The sequence below is a fragment of the Canis lupus genome, chromosome 26 (assembly GCF_048164855.1).
Source record: "Canis lupus baileyi chromosome 26, mCanLup2.hap1, whole genome shotgun sequence".
Lineage (NCBI taxonomy): Eukaryota > Metazoa > Chordata > Mammalia > Carnivora > Canidae > Canis > Canis lupus.
Genome location: NC_132863.1, coordinates 35,474,183 through 35,494,224, shown reverse-complemented (window position 1 = coordinate 35,494,224; position 20,042 = coordinate 35,474,183). Strand labels below are relative to the sequence as shown.

General features: G+C 53.2%; 1 protein-coding gene and 1 long non-coding RNA gene across 2 annotated transcripts in view; one reads left to right on the top strand and one right to left on the bottom strand.

Annotated features, from left to right (window-relative positions):
* Window positions 1-18,367, top strand: part of CDH22 (cadherin 22) — a 67,659-nt gene extending 49,292 nt beyond the window's left edge. Inside the window, exons 8-11 of the mRNA XM_072801277.1 lie at window positions 7,459-7,580; window positions 7,697-7,814; window positions 13,832-14,083; window positions 17,034-18,367. Coding sequence (XP_072657378.1) covers window positions 7,459-7,580; window positions 7,697-7,814; window positions 13,832-14,083; window positions 17,034-17,620 — 1,079 coding nt within the window. The 3' untranslated portion in view covers window positions 17,621-18,367. The remainder of the gene's footprint in view (window positions 1-7,458; window positions 7,581-7,696; window positions 7,815-13,831; window positions 14,084-17,033) is intronic.
* Window positions 12,579-17,236, bottom strand: LOC140618561 (uncharacterized). Its single transcript, XR_012018641.1, has 3 exons — window positions 17,056-17,236; window positions 16,430-16,547; window positions 12,579-13,997 (listed from the first exon to the last, which is right to left on the bottom strand). It is a non-coding gene; the product is annotated as an uncharacterized lncRNA (long non-coding RNA).
* Window positions 18,368-20,042: the final 1,675 nt, after the last annotated feature.

Below are 20,042 nucleotides of genomic sequence, written 5' to 3'. Positions count from 1 at the left end.
CGCCGCTGTCATACTGGATTACCTCAAAGACTCTGGAGCCACTTAGTATGCCGGCTCCCCTCTCCCCGAACTTCTGAGTCATCCATTCTGCCCATGCAGACGCTCCTTCCACTGACATTATCTTTAACGTTTTGTAATCATGAAATATTAATGACCGATATTGAATTTAAAGTACAATTTGTGTCTGAATCCTTCGGTGGAAAGGGCAGTTGTAAAGGGACAGTCCTCAAAGAGCTGGGGGTACAGACTGGAAGGCCAGTGCTGGGTTGGGGGTGCCAGGGGCTGCATCCTGCCCCCTCCTCCAGGGTCGTCTGTCCCTAATCTGGTCTGGAGGGGGCATTCTCTAGCTGCCAGAAACAGCAAAGAGTTAACCAGATTAGCGAGAAGCTTCCCCATCTGGGTCACCCCAGGCCAAATACATCTTACAGCACCCCGTTTTTTTCTGCATACCATGGAGCGTGCGTTATGATTTATATATGCATTTGTGCGAGTATTTAATTAATCTGTTTTCCCCCAGGAAGCTGTACCTTCCAAGAGGGTGGGGGCTCATCTGCACCTGCACTATACATATGGGGCCTGGCACTTAGTAGGCGTGTGTAAATATTTACTGAATGAATGGATAAAGTTACTGACCCACCCAGTTAGGAAAGCAGGACGGCATGGGGGGCGGAGAACTGGTGCCAGTTGCACAGTTCCCGGCTGTGTGAGCTTGGTCAGGTCACTCCCCCTCTCATTGCCTTATTTTTCTCATCTCTAAAATGACACTGTGTTAGGTGGCTGTAAAGATCGTAATTTAAAAGATAATAATTTTACCATATCTTTACAATAATAGCAGCTTCTATTTATCTGCGGCTTCCAATGTGCCAGACATCATACTGAAAGCTTTCTACATGGCATGTACGTTAGAATCTGTGTATGTGAAGTGCCTAGCATGGTTCCTGACACACGGTATGAGCTATTCATAGCCAGAGAAAGAATCCGAGGAGAGAACGAATGTCAGAGATGATAGACTCCAGCCCTTACCCCCACCCCCACTCCCACTTCATAGCTGGGGAGACAGCCCAAGGAAGGAAGGCACCCTGGCCACATCCAGCAGTAGGGCCTTATGACTCTCAGTCCAGTGCTCCTTAGGAGGACAATAGGAATGGGGGTGAGGGCTTGCAGTGGGGTGAGAGATAGAGTACTCAGTTGCCACAAAGATAACCCCCCCCCCCCATATCTACCCTCAGTTAGTGTTTTCTGAGGGCCTCTCGCCACTGCCCAATCCAGGCTGGGTGCTGGGATCTGGTGGTGAACAAGGATTGGCCACCGACCTCGGAGCTCACGGGTGGGTGGGGGAGAGACATGTCAACAATCAAGAACAACACAGAGTGGATGGGGACAGTGGGCACACAGGAGGAGCAGGGAGGGACTTGCCCAACCAGAGGGAAGAAAGCTAAAAATCCTTCCCAGAGGAGGAGACATCTGAGTTGGGTCTCAAAGGCTGAGGAAAGGGGGTTTGGACGCTCTAAGCGGAAAGACCCAGAAGCTCAGCAGTCCACTGGCCATTCTGAGAACGGGGAGACTGAGTGTGGCTGGAGGCTGGGGCTGGGGGACGGCTGGAGCAGGCGAGGTGAGGTGAGCATGCAGAAGCTCACTGGGCTTCTACAGGAAGGGCCTTGAATGTCCTCTGAGGAGTCAGGCATCTCGCGGAGACAACGGGGAGCCAATGCAGGTCTTTAAGCAGAAGAGTGACTTGGTCAGATGTGCGGTCCCAATGTTCACTCGGGCTCATGGGTGAACAGAGGGTGCTGGCCTGGAGCAGGAGGACACATAGGAGGCTGTTGGGAAGACCCAGGCTTAGATATGAGCTGGGGGTGGGCAGGAAAAATCACCAGGGAAGTGGAGTGTGGTGTCGTCTGGGGAAGAGGCTTGGCACAGCCCTGCATGGAAGGGGCTGCTTCGAGAGGCACTGAACTCCCCATCACCAGAGGTGTGTAAATCAGGCCTGGGCTCCTCTTGGTAACTCCCGGAATCCTTTGCCACCTGAGGACCTAACAGATGCCGACCGGAATAAAAGGTTTTGTCATGTCCCTGGAGTCTCCAGAGGACAGCCCAGAACATCAGGACCAGCTCAGCCCTAGGAAGGAAAATTTTCTCCCACCCCACCCCCTTTCTAGAGCCCCTGATTCACCCCGAAGTCCTCCCTTACCTTTTGGAGAACTACACATCCTCCCCCGCCCCCCCCCCCCCCCCCCGCAACAAGGTCAAAGCCTCCAATCTCCACTGGGTAGATCTCCACTGAGTAGCTCAAGAGATAAAGTCGAGAGATAGAGAGAGAGAGAGAGAGAGAGGTGCCCAAACCTCTCTCTCCTGCTAAAGGTGAGTGAGGACAGGGCAGGGGGTGCAAGGAGTCTACTTTCAACAGCCCTGACACCCCTCTCCTGGAACACCCCCACTTGCTCACCCAGCCCCCTCCCCGGCCTGCCTGCTTGTCTTGGCCAGCGGGTAATTGGGATGATAAATCTTCCTGCCCAGCTGGCCAGCTCTAATCAGAGCCTGGTGTTTGGATGCAATTTAATTCTCTCGGGAGGGGGAGGGGCTGGGGGAGCTTGGGAAGGGGGTCCGGCTCTGCTGCCCACCCCCCACTGAAGTGAGTGGGAAGACGATGCCTTCTAGACGCTCCCCCAAGCTCTGTCCCTCCCCCCACCCTCCTTCCTTCCCCACTCCATTCCCTGCCAGTCCCTCTCTCCTTCCCCCACTTCTCCCACTCTTGAAACCTCCCTTGCCCCTCCTTGTCCCTGGGCTTCTCTCTCTCTCTCTCTCTCTCTCTCTCTCCATTTGTTTTACTGATGAGAAAACCTTAGTCCAAAGAGAGGCAAGAACAGGGTCACAGCTTGACTCCTTCCCAGATGGAGGGGCCCTGGAGGGGGTGTGAGTCTCACAACCAGTCCATCCCAGGAGGTCTTGGTCTCTTCCTGGGGCCTCCCCAGTATCCCAGCATAGTCACGGATGCCACGGACAATGACATCCATTCATTCGACCATCTTTTAAGCAGCACCTACTATGTGCCACCACAGAGCAGTAAACAAAATAGAAATCCTGCTTACTTTCTAGTGGGGGAGACAGGTGATGAGCAAGTAAGTACAAATATAGGGGGTTAGGAAGTGTCAAGGAGAGAAAGTAGGGAAGGCCGGAATGGCAGGGGGCACATTTAAAGAAGTCATCAGGGGAGGTCTCTCTGAGAAGGCATCTGGGTGCAGATCTGAAGGAGAGAACAGAGCAAAACTTGGAGCAGAGCTGAAGAGAGGGGTGAGGGTCAAGGCCAGGGAGAGGACTGGAAGCCTGCGGCCATGTAGGATTTGGGCTTATATTCTGATGGCCCAGAACTAAGGCAATCAGGGAAAGCTTCCAAGAGGAAGCAGAGACATTTGTTTAGGACATGGGGCAAGTGGGACTCCAACAGCTAAAGACGGCAAGAAAGGCAGTACCATCTGATGATTAGAAACTCCCCCTTTGGAACCAGGGCCAGGCACAAGTCCCAGATTGATCGGTCGTCCCCAACGAGACCTTGGGCAAGTTCGCTACCTCTCTGAACGGTTTCCTCCTCAGTAAAATGTCAATAGCACTCGTCTCTACCTCCCACCGTGGCTGACAGGGTGAAATGGGGCAGTGCAGACCCTGGCCCACAGCACATGCTCTGTGTGTGTTTGCTGCTGTCTTTCTGGGAAGGAGCACATTCCTAGGAGGACCTTTAACAGAGTCACCAGGCCAGCCCCATGTCCTTGTCCCTTCCCAGTAGCCCCCAGCCATCCAAACCCAGTTTGGTTCAGATTCCAGGTGTGTACTTGCTGAGGGCTGGGGTCTTCCTTGGAAGGGATCCAAAGTCTCATTATCTACAGCCTTCTGTGCTCCTCCAGGGTGTCTGCACGTGCTGTTCCCATTCCCTGGGACACACTTTCCCTCCCATCCCCTTCACCTGCTTACTTCCTAGTTGGGTCTCAGCCTAAAGGTCACTTTTTCCAGGGAAAACATCCCTGCACCCACCCGTTCCTGAACCTTTATCTCTTAGCTCTTATCAGTCTGGAGTACTGTCTGTCCCTGCCACTAGACTGAGAGACCATGTTGATCTTGTTCATTGTAATGTCCTTGGCATAAAGGAGGTACTCAATTCATAATTGTCAGCAAAACCCAGAAGTCTCAGCTCCAAACGGCTCAGTCTGATCCCATCCGTTATACATCAGGGACTTCTCCAAGGCTCAGAGAGGGCAGGAGACCTGTCCACAGTGCACAGCAGTTCTCCTGCCCCCATCCCAGTCTCTTCCTGAGGCACCTACTGAATGGCCCAGCCTCCTCAGCCCCACAGGCCTCCAGGGCTTCACCTGCCACCTTCCCCGATTCCTAGTGAGTTAGCTCAGAGAGGGAGCACCAGGCTGGAGCACATTTAATTTTCATCTAGGAACCAGTTAAGGCTGCAGGCCTGCTCAGCTCCGGGCTGTCAATCAGCCTTCCTCAAGGCTGCATCAATTAGTTTAAAAATATTGAATGCAATTTTGCCTGACACAACATATTGCAGCTACTGCAAAATATAATTTATTTTAGAAGAAGAAATAATTAAACTAATTTGCATGTCAGTCAGCTGAACTGAGATGCCAAGAGGGGGGTTGGGACCCATGAAGGACCCAGCCCCCTGGGGGAGGGCACCTGCTGCTGGGCGTTGGGGGAGTCAGCTTGGACCTGGGTCTGAGCAGTAGTCGGTACTGGATGGACAGATATCCAGGGGGCAGAAGGGCCTACTGGCCTTGGATCTAGACCAAAGCAATGGCCTTAGAGGCAGGAGAACCAGGAGCCAACCTAGCTCTATGCTGACTTGCCTGTGGCTCTGGGCAAGGCCCTGGCCCTCTCTGGGCCTCGGTTTTCTCATTTATGAAATGGGTTTAACAAGGCCTCCTTTACGGGTTGTTTTGAGGATCAAATGAGGTCATAGATAAGAAAGTTTGTTATCAGTTGAAAAGTCCTGCACAGAAGTGAAGATTAATTAATTGATGGAGTCTTTGTTTACTCCCAGAAACATGTAAGGTGGTAAAATTATGAATTAATTATTAGCAATGATCACAAATGCTGCTAAGTGTGATCAGGAGGGGTTTAGAGGAAGTCCACCAGAAGTAAGATAATAGGTTGGACTCCCTCACCTGCTAGTCACCCCGGAGCAGTGGTTGACAACCCTTGCCACACATTAGATTCCTATAGCCATTTAAAAACCTCAGCTTGGGCATCATTGTGTTTAAAAGGCTTCCCCAGCGATTGTAATATATAGCCAGGCTGGAGCTGCTGTGATGTCATGGGCACACAGGCTCTGGGGGTTCTAGGCCAGCCTTAAATTCGGGGGTCCCTGGGATCAGTTCTGCAAGTGAGCACTTGGCTCACCCTTCACTACTCACTCAGCCGCCCCACCTCTGAGACCTGGGATCCACAGCCTCACCAAAAGGTTTGGGGCTTTCCCAAGAGGTGACCTGTGACATTTTAAAAGAGGAGGTAGGGTGGCACCTGGGTAGCTCAGTCAGTTAAGCATCTGACTCTTGGTTTCAGCTCCGGTCATGATCTCCGGGTTGTGAGGTCGAGCCCCATGTTAGATTCTGCACTGGGTGGGGAACCTGCTTAAGATCCTCTCTCCCACTCCCTCTGCTCCTTCCCTCTAAAAATAGGAAATAAAATAATGAAAGAGGAGGCAGGACAACAACAAAAAGGTAATTATGTGAGGTGAAGGATGTGTTAAGTAACCTTATTGTGGAAAACATTTCACAATATGTGTCTAAAATCATCACATTGTGAATCTTAAATTTACACAATGTTGTCAATTCTATCTCAATAAAGATAGAAATTAAAAAAAAAAAAGGAGGTAGAAGAGGCCCAGCAGATGGTAAAGGAATGGCTCAACTGTGGGGGTCTCACCAGGAGTGGACCCAGCCCCCCAAGAGTGTCTCAGCCTCGGAGGAGCTGGCCCTACTCTGAGGTCACCCTTCTGCATGCCACACAGGCCCCTGTGCCCCTCCCTCTGCTCAGCAAGGAAAGAGGTGCCTGGTCCTGGCAGCGGGCCTCACCCTCCCCACCCCCCTCCTCCCAAATGCACCCACCTTCTGCCTGTTTAAGTTCTCCGGCAACACGCTCTTAAAAATAACGGCTTGCCCGGCATTCCCAGTCACGACTCCAATCTCCCGCCCTCAGAAAAGCCCCCTCTAATCACTGAAGCAGCAGATCTGGGTGAGCCGAGAAGATAAGGTGCCCCCGGCTAAGGGGAGCTCCAGAGAGGGGTCGAGGTCTGTGTTAATTAAGGACTCGCCCCCCTCTTTCCCTGACCCCCGGAGGTGGCTGCACCTGCCTCCCCATCCCATTTCTCTTTATCAACACAGGAGCAGCTGCAGTCAGCCCGCAGTGGCCTGAGTTCAGAGAAAGAGGCGGCCGACCAGCCCCACTCCCCCCAGAACTCATAGGGTTCCTGGCTGCTTGGAAGCTCCCAGGCTGCGCCCTAAAGAGGCCCCTGCCAGCGGGGCTAGAGACCCAGTTGCCAGCTGACTAGTTCTTTCAAGTTTCTCATGCTTTGTTTCTCTTCTACAATGTGGGGATATAAATTGAACCAAAGCACGGGATTTCCACATGGATACCTGAAATGATGGATGTGGGGATGCTCCGGGTGCGTTCTGTGCAGACGGTGGTGATGGGATGTTGAAGATGAGATGTTGGTTGATGGCAGTGGCGATGACAGTGTCGCTAGAGGTGGGAGTAGGGGTGCCAATGTGATGGTGCCATGGGTGTTTATGGCGGAGGTAACTGTAGAAAGGGTGGGGCTGGTAATGGTGATGGTGGTGGAGATAGTGATCGCATGGATGGTGATGATGGTGGTGGTAAGGGCGCTGATAGTTATGGCCTTGGTGTTTGTGATCATAGAGATGAGGTGGTGGTGCCTTGGATAGGGTGGTGGTGATGCACTCATTTTGATGGTGATGGTCATGATGGTAATGGTCTAATGGTGAAGCTAACAGGTTGGTGACAGTGAGAGTGGTAAAGTTGGTGATGGTGGTACTGGTAATTATGTTGGTAGAGGTGCAAGGATAATGTTAATGAGGGTAGTGGTTAGAGTACTGGTGACAGTGATGGTGAAAGTAGCAGTGGTAGGGATGGTGGTGATGATGGTGTTGGGTGGCACTGCGGATTATAGTGGTGGAGGTTGTGATGGTGATGGTGATAGTGACACTAGCAGTGATGATGACAGTAATGAGCGAATGGTGGTGATGGTGACAGCAGTGGTGGTGGTGACCTATTCATGATCAATGTCCTCAGTCCTGATCCTATTACCTGCTGGATCAATCCACAGATCTCTCAGTGTGACCCCACTGCCTCATCTTGTCCTCCTGGCAGATGGGGGGTTGTCTCGATCTCACACTTGATACCGCTCACCCTGCTCCTGTGCTCTCACTGCAGACAATCATGCCCAGCTCTCCCGGGCATCCCTCAGGATCCGAATCCTGGATGTGAACGACAATCCCCCAGAGCTGGCCACCCCCTACGAGGCAGCTGTGTGTGAGGACGCCAAGCCAGGACAGGTACACGAAGGGGCTGGGGACTGGGATTGTTGCCAGGACTGGCCAGGACACCCTCTACCTGGGTTTAGAGTGGGTTCGGCCTCACATCAGCTCCCTGCTCTGTCCTCACCCTTTAGCTTATCCAGACCATCAGCGTTGTGGACAGAGATGAGCCTCAGGGTGGGCACCGTTTCTATTTCCGCCTGGTGCCTGAAGCTCCCAGCAACCCTCACTTCTCCCTGCTTGACATCCAAGGTGAGTTTTCTCTGAACCACCAAACCTAGGAGGCATGGAGGGAGGGCCTCGCCTCCCTTCCCCTTCCCACATTACAGGTGGAGAGACCAGGCACCCCCAGAGGGTCAGCGTTGGGCTCAAGATCAAACAGAAAATCAAGCTAAAGGTGCTCCCTAGCCCACTGGCCAAACTCTGAAGAACAGGCCGGGGGCGGGTTGGCAGAGTGGGGAGGGGTCGCCCCAAGAGAAGAGAATGGAAAGATACAGAGAAAGAACAGATGAGGAGTGGGTGGGCCAGAGTCCTGGATGGAAAGAGCCCCTGGTCTAACTGAAGATTGAAATAAGCCACGTGCACTCACTCCCACCCTTCAATTTAAAAAGTGCTGTATCCCACTCATGTTTCCCTTTGCGTCCTCACAGCCGCCCTGGGAGGTGGTTTTCTTGCCCCTCCCCCTATTTTGCCTGTGATAAAACAGAGACTTTAAGAGAAAAGGGGCCCACCCAGGGCCATACAGGGAGTCCCTGTCTCCGATCCAGAGTGCTTCCTGCTTTAGCTCATTTGCCACCTTGAAAGTGACCACCCTGCCCAGCCTTACTGATCCCGCTGTATGCCCCTGCAAATTCCTCAAGAAGCCCAAGTCTGACCCTTTGAGGACTGAACTGGAGGTGGGGGTGGGGGAGTGGTCAGTGGACTGGGCGTGAGGGGCCTGGATCCCAGCCCAGGCTCAGCTGGGGACTCTCTGTGCAATGCTGGCAAGATTTGCACCTCCTAAGCCTCTGTTTTGTCATCTGTAAATTGGAGCTGAAAGTGCCTAGCCACCTGGCTAGGGAGCCCCAGCAAGATGAGGGCTGCTGGGGTATATTATTAGTACCTAGAACATGTAGTTTCCTGTATTTAGCAATTATTTATTGAAACATAGTGCCCAAAATGCAGTGGCAAAAAAGCCAATATCCCTGCCCTCGTGGAGGTGACATTCTGGTGAGGGGAGGTAGAGATTAAACAAGTGATAATATGTTGGGGATGCTAAGTGGCTGGAGGATGAATAATGCAATTTCCACAGGAGTCTGGACTTGGTTTTGTTCAGTGCTGGGCCATGGGTGCCTACAGCAGTGCCTGGCACATAGTGGGTATTAAACAAAACACGGGAAAATAAAGCAGAGTAAGAGTAGGAGCTTTTTAAAATAAGATGGTCTGGGAAACCCTCTCTGAAGGAATCAATAGTGAGTACTAATGTAAAGGAATTTAGGGAGTGAGCCATGCTGATAGCTGGATAAAGACTGATCCAGGTGGAGTGAACAGCAAGTGCAAAGGCCCTGAGGTGAGAGCAGGCCTGGGATGTTCAAGGAACAGAAAGCCTGTCTGGTTGGAGTGAGTGGATGCCAGGACTAGGAGATCAAGTCATGTTGGTTCTTTCTGACCCTGGAACAGGTCTGGGATCACCCCCAATGCCTTTACAACCCTTCCCTCTAAAAGGAGGGACCTCAGTGGCCTGTGAAGCCAGATTCTCTGTATTTCCAAGAGAAATAGTAGTATTATTATTAGTATTATTATTTAGTATTTTTAGTCATACTAAAAATATTTCACAACCAGTGCAGTTCAGATAACCAACCGAAAGGGACACTGACCAAAAATAACCTGGAGCAGGACCCTGGAGCCCTACTGTACTACCTTAGTGGCTTGATTGTGTCAAAGTTAGGGGTGGGCATGGGGGAAAGACAGAGACAGCAGGGGGACTTGGGGCATGCAGAGTCAGAGCTGTTGAAACCTCTTTGGAAGTATTTCAGTATTTTAACAACTGGTAGTGCCTTGCCTGCTCATTATTCCAGCGGTATCCTGAGTTGGCCCCAGGAGACACAAATAGCCCTGGCTTGACCTCGCCAAGTTCACAAGTCTTTCCAATCCAAGGAGCCTGAAGTTCTTTCCCAACTGCCCTCTTTGACGGGGAGCCGCCAAACGCTCCCATCCAGTGTGACCACCTGGTGCAGGCTCCAGGAGCACGAGTGGCAGCCGTATGCTGAGCTCAGCACAGCCGTGGAAGGGCTCCTCCACTGGCTCTCTAGCCCCTTCCCACGGCCTGCCAAGCCCCCTCCTCCTCACCGTATAAATATCCTGGGTGACAAACAGCTACCCCAACCCATCTGTTTCTTTGTACACATTTGTAGCCAGTTTGGAAACGTGATTTATAAATATTGCTTTTGCAGCCAGGGATTGACACTGATGTATGTCAGGCCAGATGGATGGGTACAATGCTGGGCGCAGATCCTGCCTGGAAGGGTGGGGTAAGGGTCTGGAGTGACCAGCGGCTTCCCCAGGTGAAGCCAGCTGCTGCCGAGGAAGGCAACTCAGGAAGTTCAGGGTTGATGCCCAGGGATTCCCTTTTGTCGGGTGGAGGAGTGGCAGGGACCAGAGCTCTCAGAACATATGGCTCCATGGCCAAAGACAGCAACCCTGAGAAACAAACATCTCCTCTCCTCTCCCCTGTTCTTGCTTAGGAATTTGAGGCTGAGCCAGAACCAGCTACTCATTTTTCAAATCTATCTACTTCTCTATGCCTCTACTACCACTATCCTCTCACACCTAAAACACAGAATATCTTCCTAACTGATCTTCCATGTCCACTCTTGTGTTTTAGATTAGAAACTCCCTTGCCTAGAATGTAGGCTTAGCAAAGGCAGGGGCCATGTCTGTCTTGTTCGTTGCCATCTCCTCAGGTGCTAGGATAGTCCTGACATAGAGAGGGTGCTCAATTAGTATTTTCTGTGGAATGAATGGATGGCATGTTGCTCAGTCTCTTCTTTTCTTAAAACCCACCAATCAATGGCCTCTCGTTAAGAAAATAACCCTAATTCCTGACTATGGCCTCTAAGACTTTCCATGATGAGCTCCTGACCCCCACCCCCAGCTTGACCTTGACTCACTCTAGCTATCACCTTCATCCCTCCAGTCACAAAGGACTGCTTTAGTTCCTTGAGAAAATTATGCTTCTTCCAATCTCAAGGCCTTTGCATAGGGTGCCCCCTTTCCTTGAACTCACCACTTGGGTCTCAGCAATAATATCACTTCTTTCAAGAAAATCTCCCCTTACCTCTCAGACTACTTAAGTAGAGTCCTCTGTTAGGCGCTCTTCCTGTACTTTTCCTTCTTAGCACTCACCCCATGGTTTGTAATTATAGACTAAATTGTGGGTTTACTCAATTAACATTTGTCTCTCACATTAGAATATAAGTTCATATCCAGGACTGTGATTGGTTTAGCTCTCCATTGTTTTCTCCCAGGGACTAGGACACAGTAATTACTCAATAAAGACTTATTGGATGGATAAATGATGGACGGATGATGGATAGGTGGGTGGGTGGATGGATGGATGGATGAATGGATGGATGATGGGTGAATGGATGGGTGGAAGATGGATGGGTGGATGGGGGGTGGATGATGGATGGATGGATGGATGGATGGATGGATGGATGGACGGATGGTTGAATTGATGGATGATGGATGGATGGATAGATGGGTGAATGGAGGACAGATGGATGGGTGGATGGAGGATGGATGTGTGGATGGATGATGGATAAATGGATGGATGATGGATGTATAGATGGATGGGTGGATGGAAGATAGATGGATAAATGGATGGGTGGATGGAGGATGGATGGATGGGTGAGTGAGGATGGATGGATGGATGGATGGATGGATGGATGGATAGGTGGGTGGATGGAGGATAGATGGATTTGTGGGTGGAAGATGGATGGGCGGATGGAGGATGGATAGATAGAGGATGGATGGATGGGTGGATAGGTGGATAGATGGATGGGTGGATGGAGGATGGATGGATGGGTGGATAGAGGATGGATGGATAAATGGGTGATTTGATGGGTGGATGGGAAAGATAGCTATGTCACCAATTCACTGGATAAATTCAGACAAATCACTTCTCTCTGAACCTCAACTTCCACGTGCATAAAATGTAAATAATGTCATAACTCTCAGTGGTTAGGACAATTAAACATTACTATCTATTTAAAACATCCACACAGTCCTTGATACATCAAAAGCATGCAGTCAATGCAGAGGAGCCCCACATCATTCCCTTGTTCTTATCTTGCTCTCAACTTCATTCCTCCCCTCAGGAAGGCAGATATTTTCACAGCTCGGGTTGATATCCCCTTTGATAGGCCAGCTGCAGTTGAAGCCAGAGCTTGAGAAGCTGACCTGGGGACCACCAGTTACCCCAAAAGTTGTGGTTCATTCAAGTGCCAGTCTTTAAATCTGGCTCAGTGCCAGGACAGAGACAGGCACACGCTAACCTAACACAATGTGACAAGTGCTTTAACAGAAGTGTGCATGGCACCTGCATAGTCAGAGCAGGGAGGGGGAGCCATAAATCCTTCCTTCCCAGGGAAGCGGAGAAAGGAGGCCACAGAAAGGAGGTGACATTTAGCTGGAGCATGACAGATGAGGAATTTGCCCAGGTAAGAAGGTGGAAAGGGTATTCCAGCTAGCAAGGGACATGGCGAGTAGAAGCAGGGCAGTTTACACAGAGAGCAGGCCAGTGGTGCAGCACAGGGACCATGGGGGTAGGGCATGGACAAAAAGAATAGCCAGGACTTATGGAGAATTTCTATGTGCTGGGACTGATTCTAAGGGCTATGCATGAATTTCACCACATAACCCTCACACGTATGTCCTACGATTTGCCTCAGTTATAGATGAGAAAACTGAGGTCCGGAGAAGCTAAGTGAGGTCCCAAGCTAGTAAATGATAGACTCGGCATTATTTTCTAAATATTTTAATGGAAATTTTCAAATGTGTGTAAAAGTAGATAGAATAATGTCACAAAACCTCATGATACCATCACATGAGCTAAAACCCATGAGCAGTCTTGTTTGAGCTGGACCTCTAGTTCACTTCACAGATGTGTTCAAGGTCACAAGTCAGCTCTTTCCTCCTGCATCATGTCCATGATTGGGGGAAGCCAGGACTAAGGAATGAATTGGAGTAACTGGGACCCCAGAGCTGGGGAGGGGACCCAGAATGCCAAAGCTGGAGGTCAGAGAGACTAGCCGGAAGGAAGGCTGTGAGGGCAGGAGAAGGACTCTGGAGGGAAGCCCGGGCTCCCCACAGGGAGGCAGGGCCCCTTGTGTGGAGCTGGCTGTGAGGGGTGGGGGCAGCAGCCAGCTGGGCCCCGAGTCTGTGCCACCACATTGACAGGCATCAAAATGGTGGAGGTTCAGGGATGGCCTGACCTATACAAGAGAGGCAGGAAGGGCGGGGGAAGTGGGCACTGCCTAGCACATAAGCCCATGCCCTGAGACCAGAGTCCCACTGAGGCCTGCCTGGCATTCCCAGCAACTGGCTGAAGTGGTGTAATGAGCATGACTTGTGTTAGTTCACTGTCCTCTCTGGTCACACGTGTAGGAAGAAGACCCTGGTGCGCCAGGGTCCCCTCATCAGGCCCCAGGGACTATGCCCTCAGCCCTCCAGTATCAGTCTCTTAAGAAAGCTCCCTCAGCCAGAGCCAGGTGCCAGAGAAGACATCTCAGTCTTCTCTGTGACCCAGGACTTGTCAGGACACAGTAAGCCACAACCCAAGGACCCCAGGACCCCAGGGTCAGGGAACACTGGGTGGCTGGGGTGGAAGAAAAACAGGCTGTTGAGATGTATGAGGGAAAAAAATTAACATAGCCCCAGACAGGACCTTGGCCCAGCTGGGGACAGAATCTTGAAAAAGCTGGGGACAGGACCTTGGCGCAGCTGGGGACAAAACCTTGGAATAGCTGAAAACAGAATCTTGAGACAGCTGGGAGTAGAATCTTGTGACAGCTAAGGACGGAACGATGGGCTACATGGCTGGGAACAGGATTGTCAGGCAGGTGGGGGCAGAATTTGGGGAGATCGAGGAGTAGATCCACGGGTCCCCTGGGAGACAGGAGCTTGGGGCAGAGGGAGACAAGTCCCAAGGTGGCATCAGGAGGTGGCCAGGCCAGGGGAGGCTGACCCGGGACCCCAAGTCACACGCCACTCCCTTTTTTCCGGAGCAGACAACACAGCAGCGGTGCACACTCAGCACTTGGGCTTCAACCGGCAGGAGCAGGACGTGTTCTTCTTGCCCATCCTGGTGGTGGACAGCGGGCCGCCCACGCTGAGCAGCACGGGCACGCTCACCATCCGCATCTGTGGCTGTGACAGCTCTGGCGCCATCCAGTCCTGCAACACCACAGCCTTTGTCATGGCTGCTTCCCTCAGCCCCGGCGCCCTCATCGCCCTCTTGGTCTGTGTCCTCATCCTGGTCGGTGAGTCCACCCAGAGCCCCGCCCCTGCTTCTCTGGCCTCCACCCCAGGGCCCTGGGTTTGCTTCCTAGTAACCCCCTGCCCCCGGGTCTCAGCTTCCCTCTCTCACAAGGAAGGGTGGCCCCAATGATGTCCAAGCCCCAAGGTGCAGCTCCTGTGACAAGTCTTCTAAGGATGGAGCAGCCCCACCACCAACTCCACAAAGTGTCAACCCCTACCTGAGACTATTTGCATGCCGGCCATCCTCTCTACACAGCCCAAACTCTCCCCAGTTTTTAAAAATAAGCATATTATTAAAAATTCTCTCATGTCCACTGTCCTTTTTATTATCTATGTAGGACTTTTAGTAAAATCCTTTTAGTAAAAAGGGGCTGTTGTGAACCTCACAACCATGTGGCCGGGTGTATCATCCCCATTTTCCAGAGGAATAAAGTGAGGCTCGCAGGTTAAGTGGCTTGCATAAGGGTACATAGTGTTCTGACTTGAAATCAGGCCTCCTCACCTTGTGTTCCCTTTAACTACGCCACCTGCTATGAAGCTCAACTGGGCAAAACCCAAGGAGAGCTGGGGCAAAAATCTTAAGACTTTTGAAGAGACGAAATCTACTCTGGTAGCAATCCCAGCAGCATCCAGTTGAGCCTACAAAGCGTCACCAGTGAAGAGGTCAAGTTCTAGATGCTGAGCTGGATTCCAGTGGCCATAATGCCACCTCCCACTGCCTCACCTCAGCTCCAACTGCCGGACTTCAGCAACCAGCCAGAGCTCCAAGAACCCAAGTGTGGTCCAGATTGTGGCTAACAGCTCTGCTCTGTTCCCTGGGAGATGTCAGCCGCCTGCCCGCTGGCGCTGGTGCGGTGGCCGCTACCCACCCCGCCGAGAACCTGCCAGTGTTGCTGCACCTCCTCGGGTCCCTGCGGTGGCCCTGGGCAGGCAGGCTCCTCCTGGCTGGGAGGCCCCAGCCCCCCTTCTCTCCCCTCCCCAGCCCATGGCTCAGAAACCCTTTTTCCAGAGGGTGCACTTTACAGCGGTTTCATTTTCCGAGGCAGTGCAAACAAATTTCTGCCTAATTGCCCACAAACGAAGAAAGTGCACATCAGTGCTCTAAAGGTGACGGGCGGAATCGCTGATCAGGCCTGGCACATCTGTTGCCCGCCGCCCGCACTCCCCACCATCTGCTCTCTCGGGCATCCCCCTCCACAGCTCCCAGCCTCCACTCCGAAAGCTGTCCATCCATCTTTCCCACTTCTCTCCTGACACCTTCCCTCCCTCCGGACCTGTTCCCAGGCCCCACCCACTTCCCTGTCATGTGCCACCTTGTTAGGTCACCGGCTGGAACCCGGCCCCTTGGCCCCAGCAGCTGGCTCTGGCCACTGGCCCCGCCAGAGCTGTTAGGAGCAGCGAGAAGAATCCCGTGCCTGGCACGGTACCCAGCACGTGTCTCTCCATCCACCCACTCACCTACCCATTTAATTCTCTCAATGGTTCATCAGCTCCTTATTTATCCATCCAGCGAGTCCCCTCCATGTACTAGACTATTGCAGGCACTGGGATCCATCCATGAAAAGAAAAAAAAAAAAAACCCACAAAAGCCCTGAGTAACTGGAAAGTTGGGGCTGCCGTCACAGACACGGAGGAGACTGAGGGCAGGGAAGGGGGAAGGTTATTTCAAGTGCTAAGTGTGAGATTCTCTTGGTCGGCCCAGAGGACTTGCTGAGGAGCAAGCTGGACGTACAGGTAGATTTACAGGGAGAAGTAAGTCCGAGTGGGAGGCTAGGATGTGGGAGCGGTCAGCCCCAAAATGGACCACAAGAGAGCACCCACGGAGGGGTGTGGATACGGGGCCAAGGACCCCATCCAGAGACATCTGATTTTAAGAGGTCAGACAGGCAAGGGGAGGTTTGCTTAGAAGGCGGAGAATGAGTGATCAGTGTAGCGGGAGAAGGAGAGAACGTGGAGTCCTGCAAGTCAAGTGCAGAAAGCACAAGAAGGAGCGATCCTCTCATTCTTCATCCTTATACTCACTACTTCTCCATCCACCTCTTCAGTCAGTCATTCGCTCAACAACATGCTTCAAGGGCTTACTGCCTGCCAGGCACCAAGCTAGGGGCACACGCCCTGGGGCCCCAAGGAGAGTTTAGAGTGTGTGTTTGGGGGTGGGGGAAGCTGTGGTTCTCAAACCTGAGTGCCTGGGCCTCACTTGGAGGCTTCATCAAGACAGCCTGCCAGTAAGATCTAGGACAGGATCCGAGAAGTCACATTTCTAGCAAGTTCCCAGGAGATGCTCCTGCTGCTGGTGGTCCAGCAACTGCACTCTGAGAACCGGAGAGACAGAGGGAGGGACTCCTCACCAGGGGAGCTTGGAGGTGAAGGCTCGGAACCTGGCCTGGAGCTCTCAGGGTGGGGGCTTTTGCAGAGGACATCTTGACCCGAGACTCAAGGGGTCTCAAATGCAGGTGCTCGGGACTTCTGGAATAGACAGAGGAGGGTAAGGCGGAAAGAGAGGTCAGGTTGAAAACATCTTTCATTCCCCTGCCCCATCTGCCCCTCAGCTGCCCCCTTTACACACACACACACCCCGGGCCCCCAGGAACCTAGAGACCTCTCAGGTTGGATCTCTTCATAGAGTTGAGGATGGAGACCTCAGAGGTTGGATCCAGCCCCCCACACCCATTGAAATCTCTTAACACTGCCATCTGTGCCATCACCCCAGCCTGGTGGTGCAGCCTCGATTTGCACACCTCCCGAGATGGGTAGCTCACTACCTATCCATATAGCCAGTACAGTCTGACTGTAAGAAGCGTCTTCTTGCACAGAAATCTAGGAAATTCGCACCAGCGGTTAGGCTGGGCCGGCTCCCCTGTGTGTGAGGGATGGTGGTGGTGATGGTGGGGGGGGGGTCCCCGGAATGCCCCTGGGCCCGGCCCTCACGTGCCCCTTCTGTCTCCCGCGCAGTGCTGGTGCTGCTGATCCTCACCCTCAGGCGCCACCACAAGAGCCACCTGAGCTCGGACGAGGACGAGGACATGCGGGACAATGTCATCAAATACAACGACGAGGGCGGCGGCGAGCAGGACACGGAGGCCTACGACATGTCGGCGCTGCGGAGCCTCTACGACTTCGGCGGCGAGCTCAAGGGCGGCGACGGCGGCGGGGGCGCGGGCGGGGGCGCGGGCGGGGGCGCGGGCGGGGGCGCGGGCGGGGGCGCGGGCACCCCCCCGCAGGCCCACCTGCCGTCCGAGCGCCACTCGCTCCCGCAGGGGCCGCCGAGCCCCGAGCCAGACTTCTCGGTGTTCAGGGACTTCATCAGCCGCAAGGTGGCGCTAGCGGACGGGGACCTGTCGGTGCCGCCCTACGACGCCTTCCAGACCTACGCCTTCGAGGGCGCGGACTCGCCGGCCGCCTCGCTCAGCTCGCTGCACAGCGGCTCGTCGGGCTCCGAGCAGGACTTCGCCTATCTCAGCGGCTGGGGCCCGCGCTTCCGGCCCCTGGCCGCGCTCTACGCCGGCCACCGCGCGGACGACGAGGCCCCGGCCTCCTAGCCCCTCCGCGCCGCCCGCCCCGCCCCGCCCCGCCCCGGGGCCCCAGGACCGAGCGCTTCCCGGCTCGCCCCTCCCCTAGCCCCCCTACCCTCCCAGGGCGGCCGGACGGGAGCGGGGACTTGGGAGACGGCCTCCTGGACGGCCCGCCCGGGGGGAGGGGTGGGGAGGGGAGGGGAGGGGGTGCAGCTTTGGCCCAGACGTGCGGGGGGGGTTCACCACCATCGTCATTAAAACTGCAGCGAGACAGGGCACTGTGTGGCTCTGGGGTCAGAAGGGGAGATGGGGCGGGTCACTCACTCCTGGCTGGGGGGGGAACCCCGGAGGGAGGATGCTGCTGAGGTGCCCCCCTCCCGGGTCTCCCCCCATCGGAGTCAAGAGAGAAGGAGGGCTGTTCATTTACTAAGCGCCTACTGTGTGCTGGGACACTGTACAGAGACCATCTTAGTCGTCGCGGAAAACATGAGGTGGGACCCTGCAGTAACAGATGGAGACGGCCACCCAGAGAAGTGGCTGTGGCCTGTCCAAGGACACCTAGCCAGAACGACGCGCCTCTGGCGCTTCCTTCCAGGCTGCCTGGCCTTGGGCAAGTTACCTCACTTCTCTGGGCCTCAGTTCCCTCGTGTGTCACATGAGGCTAATAACAGAACCTACCTCGATGAGTTGTGAGGGTAAGAAGTGGTCATAGGGGTCATGTGGTTAGGACAGTGCCTGGCACATAGTAGGTGTTCAATAAATGTTAGCCTTTGATACTATTGTTATCTTTGTCGTTATTAGAAGCCCCACCCCCACCCCACCCCGTGACTGTCTTCCTGCCATGCTATGCTCTCCCCCCTTCTCCCAACATCTCCAAGGGAGAAGGAAGTGGTTCCAATTGTCGGCTCTGCTCCTACCCAAAGTAGGGGATAGGGACATTCCCAGTGACTGTGGAGCCTTCCGGAATGTCAGGTGGAACTGGGAGAGGACCCCTGGCAGGAGTGCCAAGAGAGGACAAGCTGAGAGGCTCAAGGACTCCGGTGAGGTGGGAGAGTTGGCAGGGGATGGAGGAGCCAAAGCCACTGGGTGTGATGGGCACCTTATCTGTTTGGTCCGGGAGCCCATCAGTCTCCCCACCCATGACCCCTAAGTTAAAAACTTTGGGCTAAGTTGTCTTTAAGAGCCTCCAGTTCTAAAACCATATGATTACAAGATATAGATTATTTGTCCTCCCAGCCCACCCCCAAGTGATTCATTCATTCAGCATTAATCAGCTATAAATTCCAGTTCCTACTAGCTGGGCAGCCCTCATCAAAGTCTTCAACTGCTGAAGCCTCAGTTTACTCATCTGTGAAATGGGGCTAATGGTAGGTAGTCCCTCCCTTAAAGAGTTGTTAAGAGGCTTAAAGGAGATTATGCATGTTAAGCTCTGATCCCAGTGCCTTCCTGACACATTGGAAATGCTCAGTGGATGCTCATTAGCATTATTATTATTTTTTTAACTCATCCAGGGAATAGTCATTGATTCCCTTCACATTTGCCAAGGTTCCCTGTGACAGATCCAGAGATGGTCATTATGCCCTGAGTGCCTTACCTGTATTATTTCATCTAAGCTAGATACTGTCAGCCCCGCTTCACAGGTGAGGAAACAGGTCCTGAAGGTAGTAACGCACCCAAGGTTATGCAGGTCAGAAGTACTTCCTGCCTTCCTGCAAAGGGCCCACTGGACCAGGCATGGTGGGCAGAAGCAGCCAATGTAATGCCCTTGATAAGAGTTGTAGCAGAACTAACGGGGCAAGGTCCTGAAAACACTGAAGGAAGATTGAATAATTTGTGGAGGGCTTCTCAGAGGAGGTGACTCCAGCTGTATCTTAAAGAATGAGATGTATGAGATGTCTGAGCAAGCAAGAGTATTCCAAGCAGAGAGAAAGGCATCTGCAAAGGCAGGAGGAGGGGAGAGGCCAGAAGCATGTGATGGCTTCAGGGACTACGTGTAGTCCTAGGGGCTGGATCACTGGGTGGAGGGATGGCGAGCCCTGAGGCAGGGAAGGCTGGTTGGAGGCAGGCAGGGAAGGAACTCGAAGGCCAGGCTGAGGAACTGGATGTTTCCCTGCACTTGAGCATGTCTCCTGAAAGTAGATATATGGGCTGAGTGAGGTAGTCCCAAATTGGGTGACATTGGGACCCTCATCCCATGTAGGACACTTGGCCCATGGTTCCTGTATCTATCTCCTCTACAAGTGGGCATGGTAACTCAGGGACCCAGGAGGAGACATGTAATCCCCTCCCTCACTGTGTCTGTTCAGCTGCCATATACAGAATCCCAGCAACATTTCTCAGATTGGTTTTTGCTCTCTCCATTGCAGAGGAGAAACTGAGATCCAGAGGAGTAAAGTGATTGGCTCAAGGTCCCCCAGCTAGTATAGGACAGAGCTGGGATATCACAGGA